Source organism: Podarcis gaigeae (assembly GCF_964106915.1).
Source record: "Podarcis gaigeae genome assembly, chromosome: 4".
NCBI lineage: Eukaryota > Metazoa > Chordata > Lepidosauria > Squamata > Lacertidae > Podarcis > Podarcis gaigeae.
This window is the reverse complement of record NC_139677.1, coordinates 94,502,326-94,525,133: the sequence shown is the minus strand read 5'-3', so window position 1 is coordinate 94,525,133 and position 22,808 is coordinate 94,502,326. Positions and strand designations below refer to the sequence as shown.

Below are 22,808 nucleotides of genomic sequence, written 5' to 3'. Positions count from 1 at the left end.
CCAGGCTGTTACAGCCTGTGACTGTTGCTCAGGTTTGACCATAGCTGCAGTCCACATTTCAGCTCAAAAGGTTGGTTGCTCCACTACTCTCTATGCAATTCATGTCAAAGTAATTTTAGGGGGGGGGGGGATACCGATATAGTTTCAAAGGAAGCTTAAAATAACTCCCAATTGCTTATTTGTTGGAGCAAGGTACACTTCTCACCTGATCCCATCAGCTGATGAGTAGTGGGATCATGTATTGCTCCAGGATCAGGAAAGGGGTTGCATTGAAACCTGTGTTAAAATTGGGTGGGAAACGTGCTTTGGCAAGGGTTTCATTGAGAACCCCTTCATAATCCTGGAGCAAGCCTCTTTGAAGCCACGCTTTCATCACCTGACGCCACTGTGATGTCAGCTGGCAGGGGGGCAGCCCACCCACCTGTCAAATTTGGCCTGGCAATTTAAGATCTGGCGGCTCACTGGGCGGTGTGAGGGGAGGTTCCCTACCCCTGGTGTAGTTAATTCCTTTGGCAATAACACAGAGATCATGGCGCCCGTATTGTTTTCTCATTGTCTTCCCTCCAGGACACTGACAATGAACTCACCTTAGACGGTGAGGCAGCTAACTTCCTTGTTTTTTCTTGAGGCGTCTCTAATGCGTCAGAGGCTGCACTGAACACTTTGGGGCTGTAAAGAAAAAGAAGAACCAGCCCATTACTTGGAGGCTGCTATGCCACACACTGAAACTAGCTTGAATATCAGGGCTCCCATGCAAGGAACTCTAGGCATCCGTAACTATTTTAGTTTCAGTCATTATGACCTTGGAGCTGGGTGCACAGACCCTCAAGTTATTAAGTTACACAATGTCACAGGATACCCCTTCATGAATAATCATGAGGAATCAGAAAGGCTTTAAGTGAAGACAATCTGATTCGTCATTTGCAAAAAGTGTTTGTGAGGTTGTGAGTCAAGAATTGCAGAGAAATTCCAACCATCTCCATATGAAAGTCCTCTATATTTAAAAGATCTCACTTTTTCTACACATTACTAAGCAAGGCAGAGCTCCTGTGTTGAGGCAGTGCAGGGTTGTGTTATATCTACATGAAGCAGTGATTCTGAACATTCACATATAAAACTTTGCAATACAAAGAAGCACTGCCTCCTGCCCCCATTTTCTATGTAAGTACCCAGAGCTCTAAACAAAAGAAACAGAAACACAATGTGTGAAGGGCTGCTTCATGGAAGATGGAGCAAGCTTGCTTTCTGCTGCTCCAGAGGGTAGGACCCGAACCAGTTGATTCAAATGCAAGGAAGGAGATTCCGGCTAAACATTGGGAAGGACTTTCTGATGGTAAGAGCAGTTCGACAGTGGAATGGAAGGTCATGTGGACCTTTCCTGGAGGTTTTAAAGCAACGGTTGGCTAAAGGGATTTTTTAGCTGTAATTCCTGCATTGTAGGAGGGTGGAATAGATGACTTTTGCAGTCCCTTCCAACTCTACAATTCTAAGATTCGGTGAACAGAGCATCGTTGCAGAACAATACACAGGGCCTTGCCTCAGTGATAGCTCACATACCTTATACACAGAAGGCCCCAGGGACCATCCAAAACCCTGGAGAGCAGATCCACTTCTCCGTTGATAATACTGAGCTAGATGGAGTCATGGCTATGTGAAAGGCAGCCCCCCACCCTGTGTTCCTAAAGCCAATGATGGCTGTCAAACCCTCCTAACCAGATATGAGTAGCCACTTGAGAACTGACTGTGTTTGCAAAGGAGGGAACATGCCTGCAGCCCAGGTGTGGTTTCTGGATCATCTTAGCACAAACACCCACAAAAGGAAGCACCACAAAACGGGAAGCAAAGTAAATCCAAAAGGTGCACAAGTCAAATTTATGGAAACCAGCTGTGTCAACTTGTTTTGGGCTGTCCTAGTGGTGCAGTGATAAAACTGCGAACGCATTTGCAAAGCTAAGCAGGGTCTGGTATGGTTGCAAATTGGATGGGGGGCCACATGTTGAGATTACCACATTGCAGGGGGTTGGAACGTCGGGGTCCTTTCCGAGTCTATGAGCAGACAACTATTTTTCATGAATATCCATTATATTTACTTTAATTAACCTCCACCCTAACACTTCTGATCTTTTCATACATTTATCCTGGCAAGTGGTATTTACTGTGGCTTATAGTACAATTTGACAGCTGCACCCAGGAAAATTCTGCCATAGTTGACAGATGGAGCCAAACACCTTTCTTCCACGCCTGTGCCACCTCCAAGCTTGACTACCATAAGGGGACAGTCCTTGAAGTTTCATTTAGGATGATGTAGGAGATGGGAAGCAGGCCTGGTTGCAGATATGGAAGCAGGAGGAAAATCATACAAAAAAAAACTGCTCTGATTTCCTCCATCTGACCAGCTTGGGTTGCTGTGTACTATGAAAGTCTGGAAGAGAAGGGGGCCTCAGGTCACTCACACCCTTCAAAATAATAACAACAACACCTTCAGCAATATGAATTTCCATCGTCAGCTTTGTGCGACACACCTAAAGGACTTCTCACTTAAAGTACACTTCTCTCTTCCCACCCACAAAAAGGTAGGTAAATACTACTCTGGAGAAAAGGAACAGTTCATGAAATTGACAGCCCTTCCCTCACTTTAAACAAGGGCGATTTTCATTTATTGCAGTTCACATCAGAGGCACATTCCTTTCTAACCCAGAATGTCTATAGGTGTGGATGGGGCTAACATTTGCTCTAATAAAAAGGGGTGGGTATTCAGTGTGTGAAACGACGAGGCATTACCCATCATGCCACATATAACAAATAATTCTAACAGGCCACTAAAAAATTAATATCTACAATAGGAATATAAAGGCGCCATTGTAGGTTTACCAAATGATGCTGATACTCGCCATTAGCATCTAGACAACACGGTTTCTGATTACAGTATTTTGCTTTCTGATATTCTCCCAAATGGATTCCGTCTTTTGGAAGCTAGCCATCAGAGGCAATTACAATAGCCCCCACAACACAATTCTATTCACTGAACAATACTGATATATCATGACAACAACTATTTACGTCACACAACTAGGTTCCCTGAGACACATTGAAAATTATTCTGTAGGTAAAGTTAAAATATACAGTTAATTAAGTCACAATGCTGAAGGCTGCGTTTTCTGAATCAGTTCAACTGACCAACTGGTTTATACAACAACAATAACAACAACAAAGTTATCAACACGTTTCTCTGAGTGTCTAACCTTTCATCAGATTTCGATTCCACCTCTGCCTCTTTTATGGCACCCAGCAATTCTGGAGGCGTGAAAACTTCTTTATTGACATTGTTCACCCAGCTGCTCTTTGTCTTGTCTGACTTACTTTGACTCAGTTCTGCTGAAACAAACAGGGGAAAGGTTACCTTGCATTTTCTCTGTAAATGCTCAAAACTACAGATACCAAGGAGCTTTTAAATTGGCACACAATTAAGCACCCACCTTCCAGCCTATTCAAGATTCTAAGTCTTAAAAGGCATTTCCATAGTTTTGTAACTCCTGGGGTTTTTAAACAACTATTTTTTAACATGCGAAACATGCTTTATAAGCACAAGCCATTGGAACAAACCCTGTTATAATAAATGTGATTCATGAAAGAGTTACAAATGTCATAAAAATCCACATTAAGTAGACCTTAGACCCTCAACACAAGTCATTCCCACAAGTACAACAGCACCTTTGAATTTCCAGACATCTAAAAACAAGAAGAGTCTTGCTGAAGGATAATTGAATTCCACTTTCTACAGCAGCCAAGCAAAACAGCGTACTGTATTGGAGCATTGGGGCAGGAGGAGCCATGGCTAAACATGTCTTTCGCAAGGGCTCGTCTCCATGAATTGGCCTAGTGTATTTTTAAAAATGGCTGCCATCACCACCTGAGGCAATGACTTCCCTAAATAAGTCTACGTGGTGCTGCGAATAAGCATTTTGAGATACTTGGAACCTTTGCCGTCGGCCGGGGGATCAAGAGCCACAGAGCGGCTGCTCCCCTGGCCTCTCAGGAAGAACATTGAAGCAAGGGGGGTAGGGAGATAATCTGGGCTCCATCCATCTGTCGACCAGAGAAAGGAGGAGCTACAAAGTGCTTCCTTCCTCCCTCCCTTCCAGAAAGAACACTGGACCCCAACTGCCATTTTGCACCGGGTTTGTGGAGCGTGCTGCAGGGAAGCATCCCATCAGCCAAGGGGCTACAGTCTGCAGAGGGCCTTCTTGGTAGTGGCACCCTCCCTGTGGAATGCCCTCCCTTCAGATGTCAAGGAGATAAAGGATTCCATAACTTTTAGAAGACATCTGAAAGCAGCCCTGTACCGGGAGGCTTTTAATGCTTGATGTTTTTATTATGTTTTTAAGTATGCTGTAAGCCGCCCAGAGAGGCTGGGGAAACCCAGCCTGATGGGCGGCATATATATAATAAAATGGTTATTATTGGTTTGTGTGGGCTTGGAGTGTGTGTGTCTGGATTTTGTATGATGCTCGGTTAACTGCCGTTTATCCAAAGTTCCCAGGGCAGCTCATGACAACTGAAAAAGTTTAGAACAACCAATAATCATAGAAACAGGGTGGGTTGTAAGAAAATCTATGTACAGTGGTACCTCGGGTTAAGAACTTAATTCGTTCTGGAGGTCCGTTCTTAACCTGAAACTGTTCTTAACCTGAGGTACCACTTTAGCTAATGGGGCCTCCCACTGCTGCTGCGCCGCCACAGCACAATTTCTGTTCTCATCCTGAAGCAAAGTTCTTAACCCGAGGTAATATTTCTGGGTTAGCGGAGTCTGTAACCTGAAGCGTCTGTAACCTGAGGTACCACTGTACTCTTGTTGTCTGCCATAAGCTACCTTGATGGTCATTTGATCAAAAGTAATAATGAAAGGGGACGCAGGTGGCGCTGTGGGTTAAAGCCTCAGCGCCTAGGACTTGCCAATCGAAAGGTCGGCGGTTCGAATCCCTGCGGCGGGGTGCGCTCCCGCTGCTCGGTCCCAGCGCCTGCCAACCTAGCAGTTCGAAAGCACCTCCGGGTGCAAGTAGATAAATAGGGACCGCTTACCAGCGGGAAGGTAAACGGCGTTTCCGTGTGCGGCTCTGGCTCGCCAGATGCAGCTTTGTCACGCTGGCCACGTGACCCGGAAGTGTCTGTGGACAGCGCTGGCCCCTGGCCTCTTAAGTGAGATGGGCGCACAACCCCAGAGTCTGTCAAGACTGGCCCGTACGGGCAGGGGTACCTTTACCTTTACCTAATAATGAAAGGGGAGGGGATATAAATCTTCTAAATAAAATTAAAAGATCCTAGAGTTTCAAGTAAAACAAAGGTTGCCAATAACTGTGCAGGTATATTATTTTTTTTATTTGTTTTAAGAACATTTTTCAACATTTTAAATTTGTTTTTTTATTTGAAATTGTGGCATTTTGACATTTTTATGTTTGCCTCCCTGGTTTCCTTTGGGAGGAAGGGTGGGGTACAGATTCAATAGAGGATAAACGTTTTCGGGCCCACAAATACAGCCTGTCACCAGACACATGCAGCAACCTATTTTACTGGATATTAGATAATGTTTCCTTCAGGCCTAATTAAAGCAGGGAGGCTTAAAGGCTGTGGCCACCAGAGAAGGCCTCTGCAGATGTGCCCCACAAGTACCGTGTTGGCAATTCTGGGAAGGAACTGTCTTTTTTTTAAAAAAAAAAGTTTTTATTTATACTTTTCAAATTTATACATTTCATTAATTTTACAATCATTTTAACAATTCAGCATTTCACTTCCTTCCCCCTCTTTGTGCGGTTTCTTAAATTTATTTATTTTTATTATTATTTTTAATACCTTCTGCATATCCAAATTCATTTAATTTGCTCATTGAATTATCTACTTTAAATACATACTCTGATGAAACTGCAGGTTATAATAATAATCCTGCCAATGTTTTTACCTGTTTGCAATTTATCTGTAAATATTCAATAAACCATTTCCATTGTTTTATATATAGTTATCTTGATTTCTTTTTCTTCCAGTAAGTTTTGCCATTTCTACATATTCTATAAGATTTCATATCCATTCTCCCTATTGGGTACTGATTGGTTAGCAGACCCAACGATACGATAATCTTTATTGTCATCGTCCCATACAGAACAACGAAATTGGAAAAAAAATATCTATGCAAGACATTCAAAACCAACAAGCCCGCTATCCTAACCTCGCTTGCTGGGACTTCTGCTTCTTTCAAACTGGAAAGTAATTCTCAGTTAGGATCTCAGTCAACTATATATTAATAGGATTTTTTTTAAAAAACCACCCTAATATAAGCTTCACATTTTAAAGAAATCATAAGGCAGTTAAGATGGTTAGACAAGATGGCCTCCAACATCCTATGCAATTCTGTGATTCTGTAGTTTTGTTCTTGATTGAAGCTCTACACAGAGACCCAAATACCTTTCTTCACTTCAAAACAGCTCTACTATTTTTATTATTTTTAAAGTTAACACTGCATACCTGTTGGAAATGGCTTCCTCCTCATGGACGCCCGGATGATGTCTGCTCCGTGAATTTTCTCTCTATGCCTCTTGGACTTAGCTTCGTAAAACCACTGCCCGCTCATGTTCTTAACTTGGATCTCATCTTTAACTTTTTCACTTAAATGCCTGGGAGGGGGGATGAGAAGGAAGGGGTGGAAAGATTATTACACATGCCTTGAAGCGAAGGAAGCTTGACCATACTGTCTTGGAAGCTATCTGACCAGACAAGGAACACACACAATTCTTTATCTTAGGTAATTTTCTTCTCATCAGATTGTGGTGGTGGTTTTTAAAGCCCATATGAAAATTCATCAACATTTTAGTACCAATATACATCTTTTATTTATTTATGTATTTATAATATACAGTGGTACCTCTGGATACGAACGAGATCCGTTCCGGAGCCCCGTTCGCATCCTGAAGTAAACGTAAGACACGACTGTGCGCCTGCGGGTCGCATTTCGCCGCTTCCGCGCATACGCGTGACATCATTTTGAGCATCTGCGCATGCACGAGCAGCAAAACCCAGAAGTAACACACTCCATCATTACATCCAGGTCGCCGCGGAGCGCAACCCGAAAATATTTAACTTGAAGCTACTTCAACCCGAGGTATGACTGTACACTTTCATTTTTTAAAAAAACACACACACCAATGTACGTAGGCAGCATACAACATAACCAGATTAAAATCAACATAACCAGAATAAAATCAGCAGAAAGCATCCATGAAAACATTAATAAAACTGAATACATACTGAATGAGTAAAAAGAGGAAACTTATATTGTGAAGGCCTGCATAGACAATATAGTTTTCAAAAGACATCTGGAAGAAGGGAGGGATAGTTCTTGCCGAAGCTCTACTGGCAGGGATCTCCACAGGACAGGGAAAACAGTCCCCAAGAGAAGGCCAAGTGAAATTCAGGGATGTATGGAACTAACAGATGTTCCCCATTAAAGGATCTCAAGAGGCAATTTTGCTTAACACAACACATTTTTTTGCAAAGCAACAGTATGACGCATCTTTGTATTTTCTTTCCGCGAATACATGCATTGTTACGCACACTGTGCCGCAATATATGCATTTTTGGTACACATTCCTGTGTGGTGTCTTTATGATGTACAGTTTATTTACACATGTATACAACCTGAGCCTCTCTGCTCAAAGCATTGCACCCCAAGATGGTCCTGCTCCTCTGACTGCTACCACCTTGGATCCAAAAAGAAGTGACGCATATCTGAGGGAGCGTCTCCACCCCCATCGTTCTACCCGGACACTGAGGTCCAGCTCCGAGGGCCTTCTGGCGGTTCCCTCACTGCGAGAAGCCAAGTTACAGGGAACCAGGCAGAGGGCCTTCTCGGTAGTGGCACCCGTCCTGTGGAACGCCCTCCCACCAGATGTCAAAGAGAACTACCAGACTTTTAGAAGACATCTGAAGGCAGCCCTGTTTAGGGAAGCTTTTCATGTTTGATGCATTACTGTATTTTAATATTTTGTTGGAAGCTGCCCAGAGTGACTGGGGAAGCCCAGCCAGATGGGCAGGTTATACATTAATAATAATAATAATAATAATAATAATAATAATGCAGAGGCTCAGCTTGCTGTGTTTAAGACTTTTTCTCTGCTGTCTCACAGTGGAAGAAGGGGCTGATACCCATCTGCCACCCGTCACAGAGCATCCGCTTTGTTAATCGCTCATTACCTTCCTTTCGTTCTCCGCAATGGCTCTTCTCCCATTAAATTTCATGAGCATGGAAAAAACGGGTTTGGCCTGTGTTTCAACACTGCTAAATTCAGCGTACGGCAGCCCATCTCAATGCTCCAAGCATTGATTAAACTCCGAGACCCAGGAATTTAGGGGGAGAATCTGGAACCCAGGAATTGAGGGGGTTTCTAGGCACCCACAAACTCATAGCAATACTTGGGAGTGACCTTTCAAACGTATGTACTCTCTCAAGCCAGCCCAGACCTCCTCACTTACGGTTATGAAGCACCACTTTGAATCAATGTGACTGGTCATAAGGGAGTTGGAATTCCAGCTTCTGTAACACATGACTTGTCTTCCTTTGTTATTCTTGTTTAGGGGCTTTAAGTATCCAACGCAGAAAGGGATTCCTAACCGTTCAGCTCTGTCTCCTGCGTCACTGTTTTTTTTAAATAAATGGTTGCTTTTATGGAGCGTGAGGACACCACATCATAAAAACACCAGTAGATCTATATTCTTTTTTACAACGGCACAGAGCATATAAAACCTCTTTACACTGGCCTTTGACCCCTGAGATGCGTTGTATTCCGGGTCCACCCTATTCCTGCAATTGCAACCTCCCCCCCCCCCGCAAGGATTATGAACTGGGAGGGCCAATGTTATGTACTGAAGTTCTCACCCTGGGCCAGCAGGGGGATACTGTAGATAAGTTTTCACTCAGGTCCACATATGCAAATAAGGGATTAAAAGTGACGTTCAGTGATTGGATAGTTACAGAAAATGGTTACTGTTGCGTTGTAGTGGAGCTCTATATAAGAAGGCTGGCTGAACCCTTCAGTTCAGTTCTGTTCTGGCCTGTGAATAAACGAGAGCTGTTTGAAGAATCGCTGTGTCGTCTGATATGTTCACCCACAACTTAACAGCCAATGTATGTGTGGTGAGGGGGATGGGGAACAGAAGAAGTTCAAAATCCTGATTTTTCATAGAGTCATAGACTTGCAGAGTTGGAAGGGACTCTGAGGATCATATAACGCACCCCCCCCCCCGGCAATGCAGGAATATGCAGCTGGAAATCGAACCTGCAACCCTGGCATTATCAGACCAGGCTCTAACCAACTGAGCTATCCAAGCGGATTACCGTATTTTCCCGTGTATAAGACAAGGTTCCCCCCCCTAAAAAAAATGTCAGAAATTAGGGGGCGTCTTATATGCAGATACATCCCCCCATTTTCTTAAATCTGTGTCCCCCAAAATAGGGGGTGTCTTATACATGGGGGCGTCTTATACATGGGGGCGTCTTACAGACGGAAAAATACGGTATTTTCTTGTTTTGAGAATGCCACTAGGACAGTCTGAATTGCTTTCAACAGAAAGGCACTGATTTGGGTAATAATGAATCTGAAAATGCCTGATTCACTTCCTTTGGCTCCAGGTTCTCTTGCTGACTGACAAGAGGGTGCAGTGCAGGTAGTCAACTCAAGGATGAGTCACTCAGAGCCAAACTGCTTGTGGAGCTAAGTACCAAAGGGGAGGGGCTGGTTTTTTTATTTTAAAAAAATGCAAATACCATAATTGAGGAAGGGCTGATTAATAACGGGATCAGAGCAATAATGAAGAGTGATTTTAATCCTGTGTAAAAGCTAGGAAAAGCACTGAGGTTGGTGCTTTAGTAGATAGGTGAGGGAATATAATGAACTATATTTTATCTTCCCACAGACCCACTTATGTGGGTTAACAGACAGAAGAATCAGCTTACCGCTTGCGTTTAAAAGCGCAGGGTTTAAATCTCATTTTAGACACCTTAACTGGAAACACAAGAAGTAGCCATTAGGCTACTCTTCCTGTGTTAACCCCGTTTATCAAAGAAACAGGCTACGGCAGGCATAGGCAAACTCAGCCCTCCAGATGTTTTGGGACTACAATTCCCATCATCCCTAGCTAACAGGACCAGTGGTCAGGGATGATGGGAATTGTAAGTCTCAAAAATATCTGGGTGGTGGGGCTATTGCAATGATCCTGAACCATGGAGCTGTCTTTAAAGAAAATTCAGAGCTTGCAGCTGGTACAGAATACAGCAAAGAAGAAAGCTGGCCCTCACTCAACACAGTTTTCAGCTTCGTTGGGTGCCCATTACTTTCCAAATTCAATTAACAGTGCTGACGTTGACCCTCTGAGATCCTTAAATGTCTGGGGAGCTGCCTAAAGGACTAGGGGAAAGTATTCAAACATCTGACACACACCCCTTCTGCAAGATCTGAAATGTTTCACCAACTCATTTGCTATTTGTGTAGAGACTAAACTCTGAGAGGCCGTATACTTGGGAGGTGCAGATTCAGTGAATTATCAGGACTTGTTGACACAATCATTTAAGCCAGATAGCAGCCCTTTAAGCAAACCCATTGCCAAAGTAACAATCTAAAAGTAAATATTTGATTCTAAATGCACACCACACCCTGCCTTATCAGCACAAAAGCCACTGACATAATTTTACAAGTACCTCCCCACCAGCAAGGATGCAACTAAAGAAACATAAAGCTTGTATTTTTCAAGCCCCTGTAGATCACATGAAGGGATGTTATACGTTTTCCCTCATACAGTAATGTTGTACTCAAGGAAGCTGAAAACAATATGCCTAGCTTCCGGTGGTCGTGGGTGAGTGTGCCCCAAAGGGCCAGCCTTTTTCAACGTTGGGTCCCCAGATGTTGTTGGACTATAAATCCCACCATCCCTGACCTGCTAACTAGGGATGATGGGGGTTGTAGTCTAACAACACCTCAAGATTGAGAAAGGCTGCCCTAAGCAGATCACTGTTGCTCCTTAGTTTTCTACAAGAAAAGTACAGACACCTGCTTTGGAGATATTGTGACTCAGCAGAATTGATTAGGAAGGATTTTATGATCCTGAGGCTCAAAGCAGAGAATACATTTTCTTTTGTATCCACCCCTTTCTGCACTCATGTGCCTTTCAAAGCATTTTTTTCTAAATCTCCAGTGATTTCTTCTCCTTTCACACACAACCTGTACTTTTTATCCCCTCCCCGCCCAAACTGCCAGCTTCCTCCATCCGTCCTCCCTGGTCCTTTGACACTCACTTCTTCCTCCTTTTAGCCACATTCTTCTCTTCTCTCCTTCCTTTCTATTCTCAGTTGCAGCTTTGGGGGCCTTTTGATTTAGAGAAAAAGGAGAGTAAGAGGCAACGTGATAGCTGTTTACAAAAGAATGCACAGCATGGAGGAATTGGACAGAGAAAAGTTTTACTCCCTCTCTTATAACTCTGGGACATCGATGATGTTGACTGCTGGAAAGCTCATGAAAGATAAAGTACTTCACACAGATAGGTAGCCGTGTTGCTGCCATAGTCAAAACAAAATAAAAAAATTCCTTCCAGTAGCACCTTAAAGACCAACTAAGTTAGTTCTAGGTATGAGCTTTCGTGTGCATGCACACTTCTTCAGATACACTGAAACAAAAGTCACCAGACCCTTCTCTGTAGTGAGAAGGTGGGGAGGGGTATTACTCAGAAGGGTGGTGGGAATGGGTGATTGGCAGATAGCTGTGATGAGCCTGTTGACGACTTGACGACTCTTAAGTCGTCAACAGGCTCATCACAGCTATCTGCCAATCACCCATTCCCACCACTCTTCTGAGTAATACCCCTCCCCACCTTCTCACTATATAGAAGGGTCTGGTGACTTCTGTTTCAGTGTATCTGAAGAAGTGTGCATGCACACGAAAGCTCATACCTAGAACTAACTTAGTTGGTCTTTAAGGTGCTACTGGAAGGAATTTTTTTACTTCACACAGTGATGGCCATCAACTTGGATGGCTTTAAAAGTTGTTGTTTAGTTGTTTAGTCGTGTCTGACTCTTCATGACCCCCTGGACCAGAGCACGCCAGGCACTCCTGTCTTCCACTGCCTCCTGATGTTTGGTCAAACTCATGCTGGTAGCTTCGAGAACACTATCCAACCATCTCGCCCTCTGTTGTCCCCTTCTCCTTGTACTCTCCATCTTTCCCAACATCAGGGTCTTCTCCAGGGAGTCTTCTCTTCTCATGAGGTGGCCAAAGTATTGGAGCCTCAGCTTCAGGATTTGTCCTTCCAGTGAGCACTCAGGGCTGATTTCCTTCAGAATGGAGAGGTTTGATCTTCTTGCAGTCCATGGGACTCTCAAGAGTCTCCTCCAGCACCATAATTCAAAAGCATCAATTCTTCGGCGATCAGCCTTCTTGATGGTCCAGCTCTCACTTCCACACATCACTACTGGGAAAACCATAGCTTTAATTATACGGACCTTTGTTGGCAAGGTGATGTCTCTGCTTTTTAAGATGCTGTCTAGGTTTGTCATTGCTTATTATCAACCTTTCACCTGACTTTTTGATTGCACAGCCATCACGCCTCAGAAAAGGGAAACTTCCATTCCCTTCTTCCAGAACTTCCCAGCCTCCCTGCCACCTTCCCTCAGCATACAATATGTTGCTGGTATTGGAATTGGTCCAGCCAAAAGGCTTTTGTCGCATCTCTAAGGGCTGCGGCAGATAAGCAAGGAGGCAACGGGCAGCCTGCAGCACCTGAAACTGGTTCAAAGCCCACTGCTGGGTCCAGCCCACTGTCTGAGAAACACTGGCATAGACAATACAAAGCTAGCTGGATTAATGGCCTGGGCTCAGTATAAACACAGCTACCTACTTTCTTCCAGTACATCAAATTTCAGCACTCAACTGAAGTAGGTCTCAACTTGCCTTCAGTGGGAAATGTTCTGATGTTGATTATGGGAGACATTGCAGAACAGTTCTCTTCCTGCTTTATTTGATCTGTGATGGCTTCTCCACCATTGGATGTCAATAAATCCTAGTAGAGCTGGAAGGAACCGCAAGGGTCATTTAGTCCAACCCCCTACAATGCAGGAATATTTTTGGCCAATGTGGTGCTCGAATCCATGACTCAAACTCGAACCCATGACTCAATTAAGAGATTATTAAAAAAAAGAAAAGAAATTGTAAGTTTCAAAAGGTTAGAAATTTAATACAGTGGTACCTCGGGTTACATATGCTTCAGGTAACATACACTTCAGGTTACAGACTCCGCTAACACAGAAATAGTACCTCGGGTTAAGAACTTTGCTTCAGGATGAGAACAGAAATTGTGCATCGGTGGCACGGCAGCAGCGGGAGGCCCCATTAGCTAAAGTGGCACTTCAGGTTAAGAACAGTTTCAGGTTAAGAACAGACCTCCGGAACGAATTAAGTACTTAACCCGAGGTACCACTGTACAAAATCATACTTTCCAATTGATATTAAGAGTTTAGTGTGAGTTTAGTTTAGTCTCATGCTGTACTGGCTCAGCTATCTCTCCCTAGACTGTTTGGAGCAAGAGAAGGGTTCTAAACATGCACAATTGTTAAAGACTGTTTAAGAACTGGTGCTCGGGTTTGATTCTTTCCTCTTCCCTCCCCATCCCTTTTTCCTTGTGTGTCGTGGTGTCTTTTTTTTTTAAGATAGTAACCCTAATGGCAGGGGCTATCACGTTTTAACTTATTGTATGAAAGCTACCCTGGGAACCTTTCTGGCTAAAGCGCAGGGTACAAAAGCTCCAAAAAGATACATGAAGTCAAAGTAAGCATGCTCTTACGACTCCACATTGTTTTGCAATTCAGTGCCCATCACAAGGGCAGAACGGGCGGGAGGCGGCAAGGGATTCAAAGCCCTGGTGCCTGTCAGAGGCAGATCCAATGAGCCACAGAACTGAGATCTCCTGACTCGCATGCTGCATCACCGCTAGACCACAGGAATTCTCCATCGCTAATTATTGTGCCTAGGAAAACAAGCTTTCAATCTGGCAGCTCTTATCTGCAAACCACCTGACACAGCCCCTCAGTTCCCCGTCTCATAACACAGAGCTTACTTGTAGTTCTGCCTTCCAATATATAATGGAAGACTACTCTGGCTAAGTAACACAAGAAATAAATAGAAAAGAATCGTAGAGTTGGAAGGAACTCCATGGGTCATTCACCCCATCTACCCTGCTGCAATGCAGGAATCTCAACACTCCATCCCCCATCCAGTGTGAAACCACAACAGATGCTGCTTAGCTTTGCAAAAGTACTCAGGATATAGCACACTTCTCCCAGGGCAATGGACCTGACAGTGGCTAGGCTGCCTTAGCGAGAGAGGTGATTTAATTGCATGCTGCGTTTTCAGGACACAACCCCAAAGTTGTGTCAGACGCCAGAGGAACCACGAAGGATAAAGTTGCTGTTTTAAAAATCAAAATCTGTTTTAAGAATCCAACAGGCCTGCTGGGTCAGTCCAAAGGGCTCAACTAGTCCGTCACCCTGTTCTCACAGTGGAAAACCAGATGCCCATTATGGGAAACCCACAGGCAATATCAACTCTCCAACTGTTTTCCCCCATCATCTGGTACTCAGAGGCAGGCTGGTCCCCTGGGAATGGAGGTTCTGCTATCTCAGAAGACCTCCACCTGGAGAGCCCTGATGGATTCAGGTCAAGGGCTCAACTAGTCCAGCATCCCAGTGGGCAACCAGGTGCCCATTATGGGATGCTCACAAGCAGGGCCTGAGTGCAACAACACTCTGCCCATTTGTGATTCCCAGCAATTGGGATTCAGAGGGGCACCGGTTCCAACAGCAGTGCTTTGGAACATAGCCTTGTTCTCCGTGAGTTCAGGAGAACTTGCTGGCTTGCTGGCCTGCTGCTCCTTTGTGCAGAGCATAGTTAAACCATGGAACTCACTCCCACAGATGGCCAACAGGTTGGACATATGGAACTCACTTCTGCAGGAGGCAGCACTGACTTTGAAAGAGGACTGGGCAAATTCATGTGGATACAGCTATTCACAGCTACTACCCACAATGGCTACGCTCTGCCCTCCACAGTTGGAGGCAGCAATTCTTCTGAATACCAGCTGCTGGGAACCACAGAAGCGGGGAGATGCTCTTGTGGAAAGAATATATTGACATTAAGGTTTCGTTTTGCTTTTCAGAGGGAAGGGGAAAGAGGGTGAGTTGAGCGCCAGATTTCGAAATCAGTCTTAAGCAGTCTTGCAAAATTTCAAGAGGCCTTGCTAAACCTAGATTATAAGTAGTAATATTAATTTATGAATCACCTTTCACGGGAGTCACGAGGCAATTTACAAACACACCATAAAACCAAACACAAAAGGGCTTTCAGTTCGCAATGCAGAGGACCTTCTGAATTTTTGCAAAGCAGAACTGATGTCCTATACGTTTCCCATTCCTTCCTTTCCCCACTGATTATAGCTTTCATTTGAGCTCCAGAGTCAGCATCAGTCAGAGGGTTGGAGAACGAAATAGGGGTACAAGATATCCTGTCCTTCCATAGAGAGTGTGTGTTGGTTCACTTTGTGTTTTGCAGCAGGGGATAACTTCCTATTCCTGCCCTAGACACAACTGCATGGAAGCATCGACACAGGAGGAGGCCTGTACCACAATGCAGGGACACATTTGGAGGTGAAGCACCAGCCACCTGGGAATTCTCTTTCCATGATCAAACAAACAAAATGAAAAGCAGGACTATCTTTTCCCAAGGGTTTATATGTCAAGAGAGGAAAGCTAGAAGACCAGAATGCAACCACAACATTTCTTCCTTGTAGACTACATGGTGCCAGCGGCCACAGCGGTCAAAGTAGCAAGGCGCCAGATTATTTTTATCGTTTGCTTCTCTGTGTTAAGGGTTACTACGCTGCAATTACTTGTCTGACAACCACAAGACGGTGAGGGTTCCAAGGCCTGGAAGCAGGATCCACACATCTTCCCATGTTTCATCATCCAAAAAACCCAGACTGATGCACAGCAGAAACCTTCCTCTAACTTAACTGAGAAAGCCTTACGATCATATTTTGCAGAAGCTAAGGTGCTGTTAGATGTATGGTGCTGTGACTGATAACAAAGAAAGGGCCCCCGCCCCATAAACTAAAATACTGGCATCTGCTGTATGCAAGCTGTCCGGAGATCACATTGCTTATGGTGGGAGACAGACAATAGTCTTCCAACAGACCTAAAGGCATTATGGAACCAGGATGGCTGCAGATGGAATCTACACTCACCCATGTTCATAGGCTTTATAGCCTTTCTCCAGATGCAACAGTGGGACAAGACAAATGTGTATGTAGTTGGAGAAATGACACTGTCTCCAGGGATACTTGCTCTATGTAGGGCGATTCTGACTCTGCAGAATGCAAGGCTACAATTGCCGGCATGCTCTTCTGATGAATATGCTAGCATTGGCCCCACACGATAACTGTTGGACAGGGTAGCCAACATGGTTGTTCTCCGTGATGTTCTGGAGTACAATTCCCATCATCCCTTAACATTGGCCATAAGCCAGGCATGGCCAAACTTGGCCCTCCAGCTATTTTGGGACTACAACTCCCATCATCCCTAGCTAACAGGACCAGTGGTCAGGGATGATGGGAACTGTAGTCCCAAAACAGCTGGAGGGCCAAGTTTGGCCATGCCTGGCATAAGCAGCGTTAGAAATTCAGATATATAAGCTAGGCACCAAACAGCTCGTTAAACCAAGGTTGTTGTTGTTGTTGTTGTTGTTTAGTCGTTTAGTCGTGTCTGACTCTTCGTGACCGCATGGACTTCAGGATCTGTCCTTCCAGTGAGCACTCAGAGCTGATTTCCTTCAGAATGGATAGGTTTGATCTCCTTGCAGTCCATGGGACTCTCAAGAGTCTCCTCCAGCACCATAATTCAAAAGCATCAACTTTTCGGCGATCAGCCTTCTTGATGGTCCAGCTCTCACTTCCATACATCACTACTGGGAAAACCATAGCTTTTACTATACAGACCTTTGTTGGCAAGGTGATGTCTTTACTTTTTAAGATGCTGTCTAGGTTTGTCATTGCTTTTCTCCCAAGTAGCAGGCGTCTCTTAATTTCGTGGCTGCTGTCACCATCTGCAGTGATCATGGAGCCCAAGAAAGAAAAATCTCTCTCTGCCTCCATTTCTTCCCCTTCTGTTTGCCAGGAGGTGATGGGACCAGTGGCCATGATCTTCGTTTTTTTGATGTTGAGCTTCAGACCATATTTTGTGCTCTCCTCTTTCACCCTCATTAAAAAGTTCTTTAATTCCTCCTCACTTTCTGCCATCACTGTTGTGTCATCTGCATATCTGAGGTTGTTGATATTTCTTCCAGCAATCTTAATTCCGGCTAGGGATGCAGTCGCCAAAACAGAATGCCTAGTTGCCATTTTGGGGGCAAGACAGCTCTAAAGTCTTGGTTTTCTCAAATGATGGACTGACAGTGATTGATTCTCCGTTAAACATCTGGCCAGTTCAGACGACAACCTTCAGCTGGGTTAAGAGCTTTGAGAACTTAAAAGAAGAAAAGTCACTTGATCCAGGGACAGTCCACATATAGACTGGCCTATTCTGACCTCTTTTTCTGAATGCTGACTCCTTCTGCTCAGGCTTCACAGAAAAAGCAATTTGGTCCCATAATTTTATTCTGATTGTGCAGATAAAATATAACTGATACAATTCTACAGGATGGGGTGAGAAAACAGTCCAGATCCAATAATTCCCAGATGGTGGAAATGCCAAGGAATCATCCTGTCGCCCAGGCATCTTCACTTTGTCACAAGTGGTCAAAGGCCAAGTGCAAAATGTGCCTGGCTCATCTAGCCCAGCACTCTGTCCTCACAACGACCCACCTATGGAAAGCCTGTAAGCAGAACAGGAGCACAACAGCACTCACACTGCTTGTGATTCCCGAAAACTGGTGTTTAGAGGCACATGGTCACCAACAGTGGAGGTAGAACATAGCCACCATGCCTAGTAGCTACCCAGGCTGGGGTTGATGGACGTTGTACTCCAAAACACCTTGAAGCACCCCGTCATTAGAAAAACTCTTCACTAGGTTAAATCTGTAATGATACACTGGGCGAGGGATTTGGGGCATAATAAACCACAGAGCCTAGGGCTTGCCGATCGGAAGGTCAGTGGATCGAATCTCCGTGACGGGGTGAGCTCTGATTGTTCGGTCACTGCTCCTGCCCACCTAGCAGTTCGAAAGCACATCAAAGTGCAAGCAGATAAATAGGTACCACTCCGGCGGGAAGGTAAACGGTGTTTCTGTGCGCTGCTCTGGTTCGCCAGAAGCGGTTTAGTCATGCTGGCCACATGACCCGGAAGCTGTCTGCAGACAAACGCCGGCTCCCTCGGCCTATAGAGCAAGATGAGCGCCACAACCCCAGAGTCGTCTGCGACTGGATCTAACAGTCAGGAGTACCTTTACCTTTACCCAACTCTCAGATTGGGAAAGGTTATGGAAAACTGCTTTGAAATTCTTGACATGTTGCACACTGAAAGAAAATTATATGAGAATGATGTATCGGTGGTATTTGACTCCTAGTAAGTTAGCAAAAATGTATAAGACAAGTACGAATACCTGCTGGAAATGTAAAGAAAAATAAGGCACCTTTTATCATATGTGGTGGACATGAAAGGTAATAAAAGCATTCTGGGAAATGATACATAATGAATTGAAAAAAATGTTTAAAATAACTTTTATTTTTTTAAAAAAGGAAACCAGAAGTTTTTCTTTTAGGAATTTTAGGTACCGATATTCCAAAGGAGCAGAGAAGGCTTTTTATGTATGTGACGACAGCCGCATGGATGTAACTAGCCCAGAGATGGAAAGAGGACAAAGTCCCTACCAGAGAAGAATGGCAAACTAAGTTGCTGGACTTTTGACGAAATGGCAAAACTTACCAGAAAGCTCAGGAACCAAGAAGACCAAAACTTTAATAAAAATGGGGGAAATGTATAACTTACCTGGGAGACCAACGTAAGCACATGAAAACATTAGCAGGATTGCAATAACACTTGTAGCGCAGCAAATATTAGGGATAAAATGGAGTGTAATAATAATAATAATTATTATTATTATTTATTATTTGTACCCCGCCCATCTGGCTGGGTTTTTGTTGGTGGCTTCCAACAAAGATTAAAAATACATTAAAATACATAAAGTATGGCTTACTGAATAATATGCAGTTGCAAAGGTTGACAGTAGGACCCATGGAGGGGAAGGTGGGAAGTCCTGAGATTCGGAGGAATCTCCAAATATGGGTATGTAATTTGCATTCTTATAATTTTATACTTGAAAACCAAATAAAGATTATTTCAAAAAGGAAAGAAAGAAAGAAAAGCTCTTCACTAGTGGCAATAAGCCAGAGCAAATCCAGAAGGGAGTGAAGACTTAGCAGGTTGCTCTCTTACACACCCATTCACTCTCACTGAACTACTTGTCCGAGTATGAAGGAATTCCTGGCTCTTACCTGACCCTCTCCTCTTCAGCTCTCTTCAGGTCTGAATCCCGCTGAAGCACCTTGAGGATCGCCTCCTGCTCCTCATCCGTAAGGAAGCTCAAGTCGATCATCTTGCTATTTTTGTACTGAAATCGTTTTGGTTACAGAACAGAGAGAAGAAACCTAGCAGCCTTCACCAAGAGCACCGAAGCGAGCAGCAGTTTTTAAAAAGTTCCCGAATTCCGTTTTCTTGTTAGAACTAGGAGATGCGCTTCTCCCGCCGAGACTCAGTGGATAAGGCATTGCATTCCTGGATTGCTCACATCACATATACGTCGCAGGGGAGCCTTGCTTCATGCCTCAGCAGCTCATGGGATTAACTGCATGCTCCGGAGTCCAATGTGAGCATCACCTACGGAGAAGAAGCAAGAGGGAAGTATTAAGCTCCAGCCCGCTTGGCCAAGGAAGCAAAGCTTTAGGGCAGCAGGGATAGAGAATTATTTATTAACTAAGGGCTTGTCCACACTTACTGTACTTTTCCTGCGCACTTTCGAGGCACAGTCTGTGAGTTAAAGGTGGGTGTACAAGCACACACACACACTCTTTATGGGGGGTTCCAGAGCTTTCCCCTCGAAAACCCACTCTTTAAAGCTCAATTGGAACAAACGTCAATTCGTGGGAAACCTAAAGTGACGTTTGCTCCAATTCAGCAGGTTTTCGAGAGGAAAGCTCAGGGCAAAAAAGAAAAACCCCAACAACACTCAGAAACAGAACAGGGACAAAACAACGGGACAAAAGGTAAGTACATACGAGTTACATACGCTTCAGGTTACAGACTCCACTAACCCAGAAATAGTACCATGGGTTAAGAACTTTGCTTCAGGATGAGAACAGAAATTGTGCTCCGGCGGCGCGGCAGCAGCGGGAGGCCCCATTAGCTAAAGTGGTGCTTCAGGTTAAGAACAGTTTCAGGTTAAGAACGGACCTCCAGAACAAATTAAGTACTTAACCCGAGGTACCACTGTATAGAGCATCTTAAAAAGCAGAGATATCACCTTGCCAACAAAGGCCCTTATAGTTAAAGGTATGGTTTTCCCAGTAGTGATGTATGGAAGTGAGAGCTGGACCATAAAGAAGGCTGATTGCCGAAGAATAGATGCTTTTGAATTATGGTGCTGGAAGAGACTCTTGAGAGTCCCATGGACTGCAAGAAGATCAAACCTATCCATTCTTAAGGAAATCAGCCCTGAGCCCTCACTGGAAGGACAGATCATGAAGCTGAGGCTCCAATACTTTGGCCACCTCATAAGAAGAGAAGACTCCCTGGAAAAGACCCTGATGTTGGGAAAGATGGAGGGTACAAGGAGAAGGGGATGACAGAGGACGAGAAGGTTGGACAGTGTTCTCGAAGCTACCAGCATTGACCAAAGTGCGGGAGGCAGTGGAAGACAGGAGTGCCTGGCGTGCTCTGGTCCATGGGGTCACGAAGAGTCGGATACGACTAAATGACTAAACAACAACAACCACTGTATAGATAAGCCCTTAGCACTTAGTCACAAGTGTCTATAGCATGCCAATAATAATTTGCAGTTTTATGATGCCAAAGCCGATTTGCAAACTGATTTAATTCGACCTTCATGGGGAGTGAAGAGATCTTTAGATACTATGCAATGCATGAAAAGCGGTAACTAACCATAATTGAATACGAACAGTATCCTCCAGCCAATCAGTTGTTTCCAAGGAGAAAAAAACAGTACAGGGTAAGCACTACAGATTGATGCAGCCTCCATAAAAAATGCTTCTAAGAAGCTGCTACAGCCAACACCCTCAAGGGGGGAAATTCCAGCAGCTCATGACTGACTCTGAAGCAACATAAACAGGCTGAAAGCCAACCCTGTCCTTCCAGGCTGCCCAAGACACAAGTCTCACAAGACAACCAACTCTAGCTAAGAGGAAAACAAGAACATTAACACACCATCCTGCAGGCTAGATTGATAAGCTGCTTTTAAAAAACTTCACTTGATGAAAGTTCACTCAGGATACCAATTCCTGAATAGCAGTTACAGTGGTACCTTGGGTTACAGACGCTTCAGGTTACAGACACTTCAAGTTACAGACTCCGCTAACCCAGAAATAGTACCTTGGGGTAAGAACTTTGCTTCGGCAGAAAGAGAACAGAAATCGTGTGGTGGTGACGCGACGGCAGCGGGAAGCCCCATTAGCTAAAGTGGTACCTCAGGTTAAAAATAGTTTCAGGTTAAGAATGGACCTCCAGAACGAATTAAGTTCTTAACCCGAGGTACCACTGTACTATACATGAACAAGTGGGGGCTGTAACAAAATGTTGCAGTGTGAAACTGCTTCTGTTCAGGGTTCCAGATATTCCAACCCATCCCACCTCACTCTCCATCCCATCCCAAGTCAGCCTTCTCAGTTGTCATGGGGCTGTTTGGGCCTGATACATTTTTTTCCCCTTCTCCAAATAATTTTTTGTTTTACTTCTTAAAACTCTGGAATTTCCCCCAATCTTTGTTTCTCTGCCTGTACTTGTTTTATAACAACGTGTTAATGTTTTTATGCTGCATTTTTGCGTAATGCAAAATATTTTTAACTAGTAAGTAGCTTAGGAATGCTTTGAAATAGAGTTTGCCAATATAGAGATCACTATTTAAATGATTTGCTGTTCTTTCAGACCACCTTTCGTTGCAAAGAATGCCAGGTTAGTGTACAAGATATATAAAAACAAAGCACCATTAAGTAAGTTTAAATCGTATAAATATGTTTCCAGATATTATTGGGCTACGTCTCCCATCATCCCTGGCCACTGTTTTTTGCTGGCTTGGTGAAGATGGGAGTTCAACATCTGTGGACCATGGGTTCTCCATCTCTGGTGAGATGGGCTCTAATGCAGATGCATGTTGAACATGCTCATCTCAACACAGAACTGCCTCCCATGTAATAATTACCGTATTTTAACACAAGGGGGTCTGAACACCGAAAAAGCGCTGAACGCTATTCTAGCAATCCTCACAACAACCCTGAAAAGGTAGACCATGACTATTACGCCCATTTCACAGATGTTTGAGAGAGACAATGGCTTGCCAAGGTTCAGCCACAAGTTCATGGAAAGCCTGAGATTTTTGCCAGGGGCTTGCCAGCTCACACTCTCAACATATCCAAATGCACACCATGGTAAGCATGCCAAGTAAGATTTAATAAGATAGTACTTCTGCTTCGTTGGCTTTCTACGGGGGTTTCCTCTGGGAAAGGTG

At 44.2% G+C, this 22,808-nt stretch overlaps 1 protein-coding gene across 48 annotated transcripts in view; it reads right to left on the bottom strand.

Annotated features, from left to right (window-relative positions):
- SYTL2 (synaptotagmin like 2) overlaps nt 1–22,808 on the bottom strand; it is a 62,391-nt gene that overhangs the window by 24,860 nt on the left and 14,723 nt on the right. For 25 of the 48 annotated variants that reach the window (XM_083735791.1, XM_083735779.1, XM_083735786.1 and 22 more), the window contains exons 2-5: nt 19,567–19,948; nt 6,514–6,662; nt 3,243–3,372; nt 588–669 (exon numbers count right to left, since the gene is read on the bottom strand). In XM_083735791.1, the coding sequence (XP_083591917.1) occupies nt 588–669; nt 3,243–3,372; nt 6,514–6,662; nt 19,567–19,667 (462 nt within the window). In that variant the 5' untranslated portion in view covers nt 19,668–19,948. Of the gene's footprint in view, nt 1–587; nt 670–3,242; nt 3,376–3,978; nt 4,125–6,513; nt 6,663–19,566; nt 19,949–22,808 lie in introns of those variants that run through there. The other 23 variants (XM_083735794.1, XM_083735763.1, XM_083735766.1 and 20 more) reach the window with 5 other exon arrangements.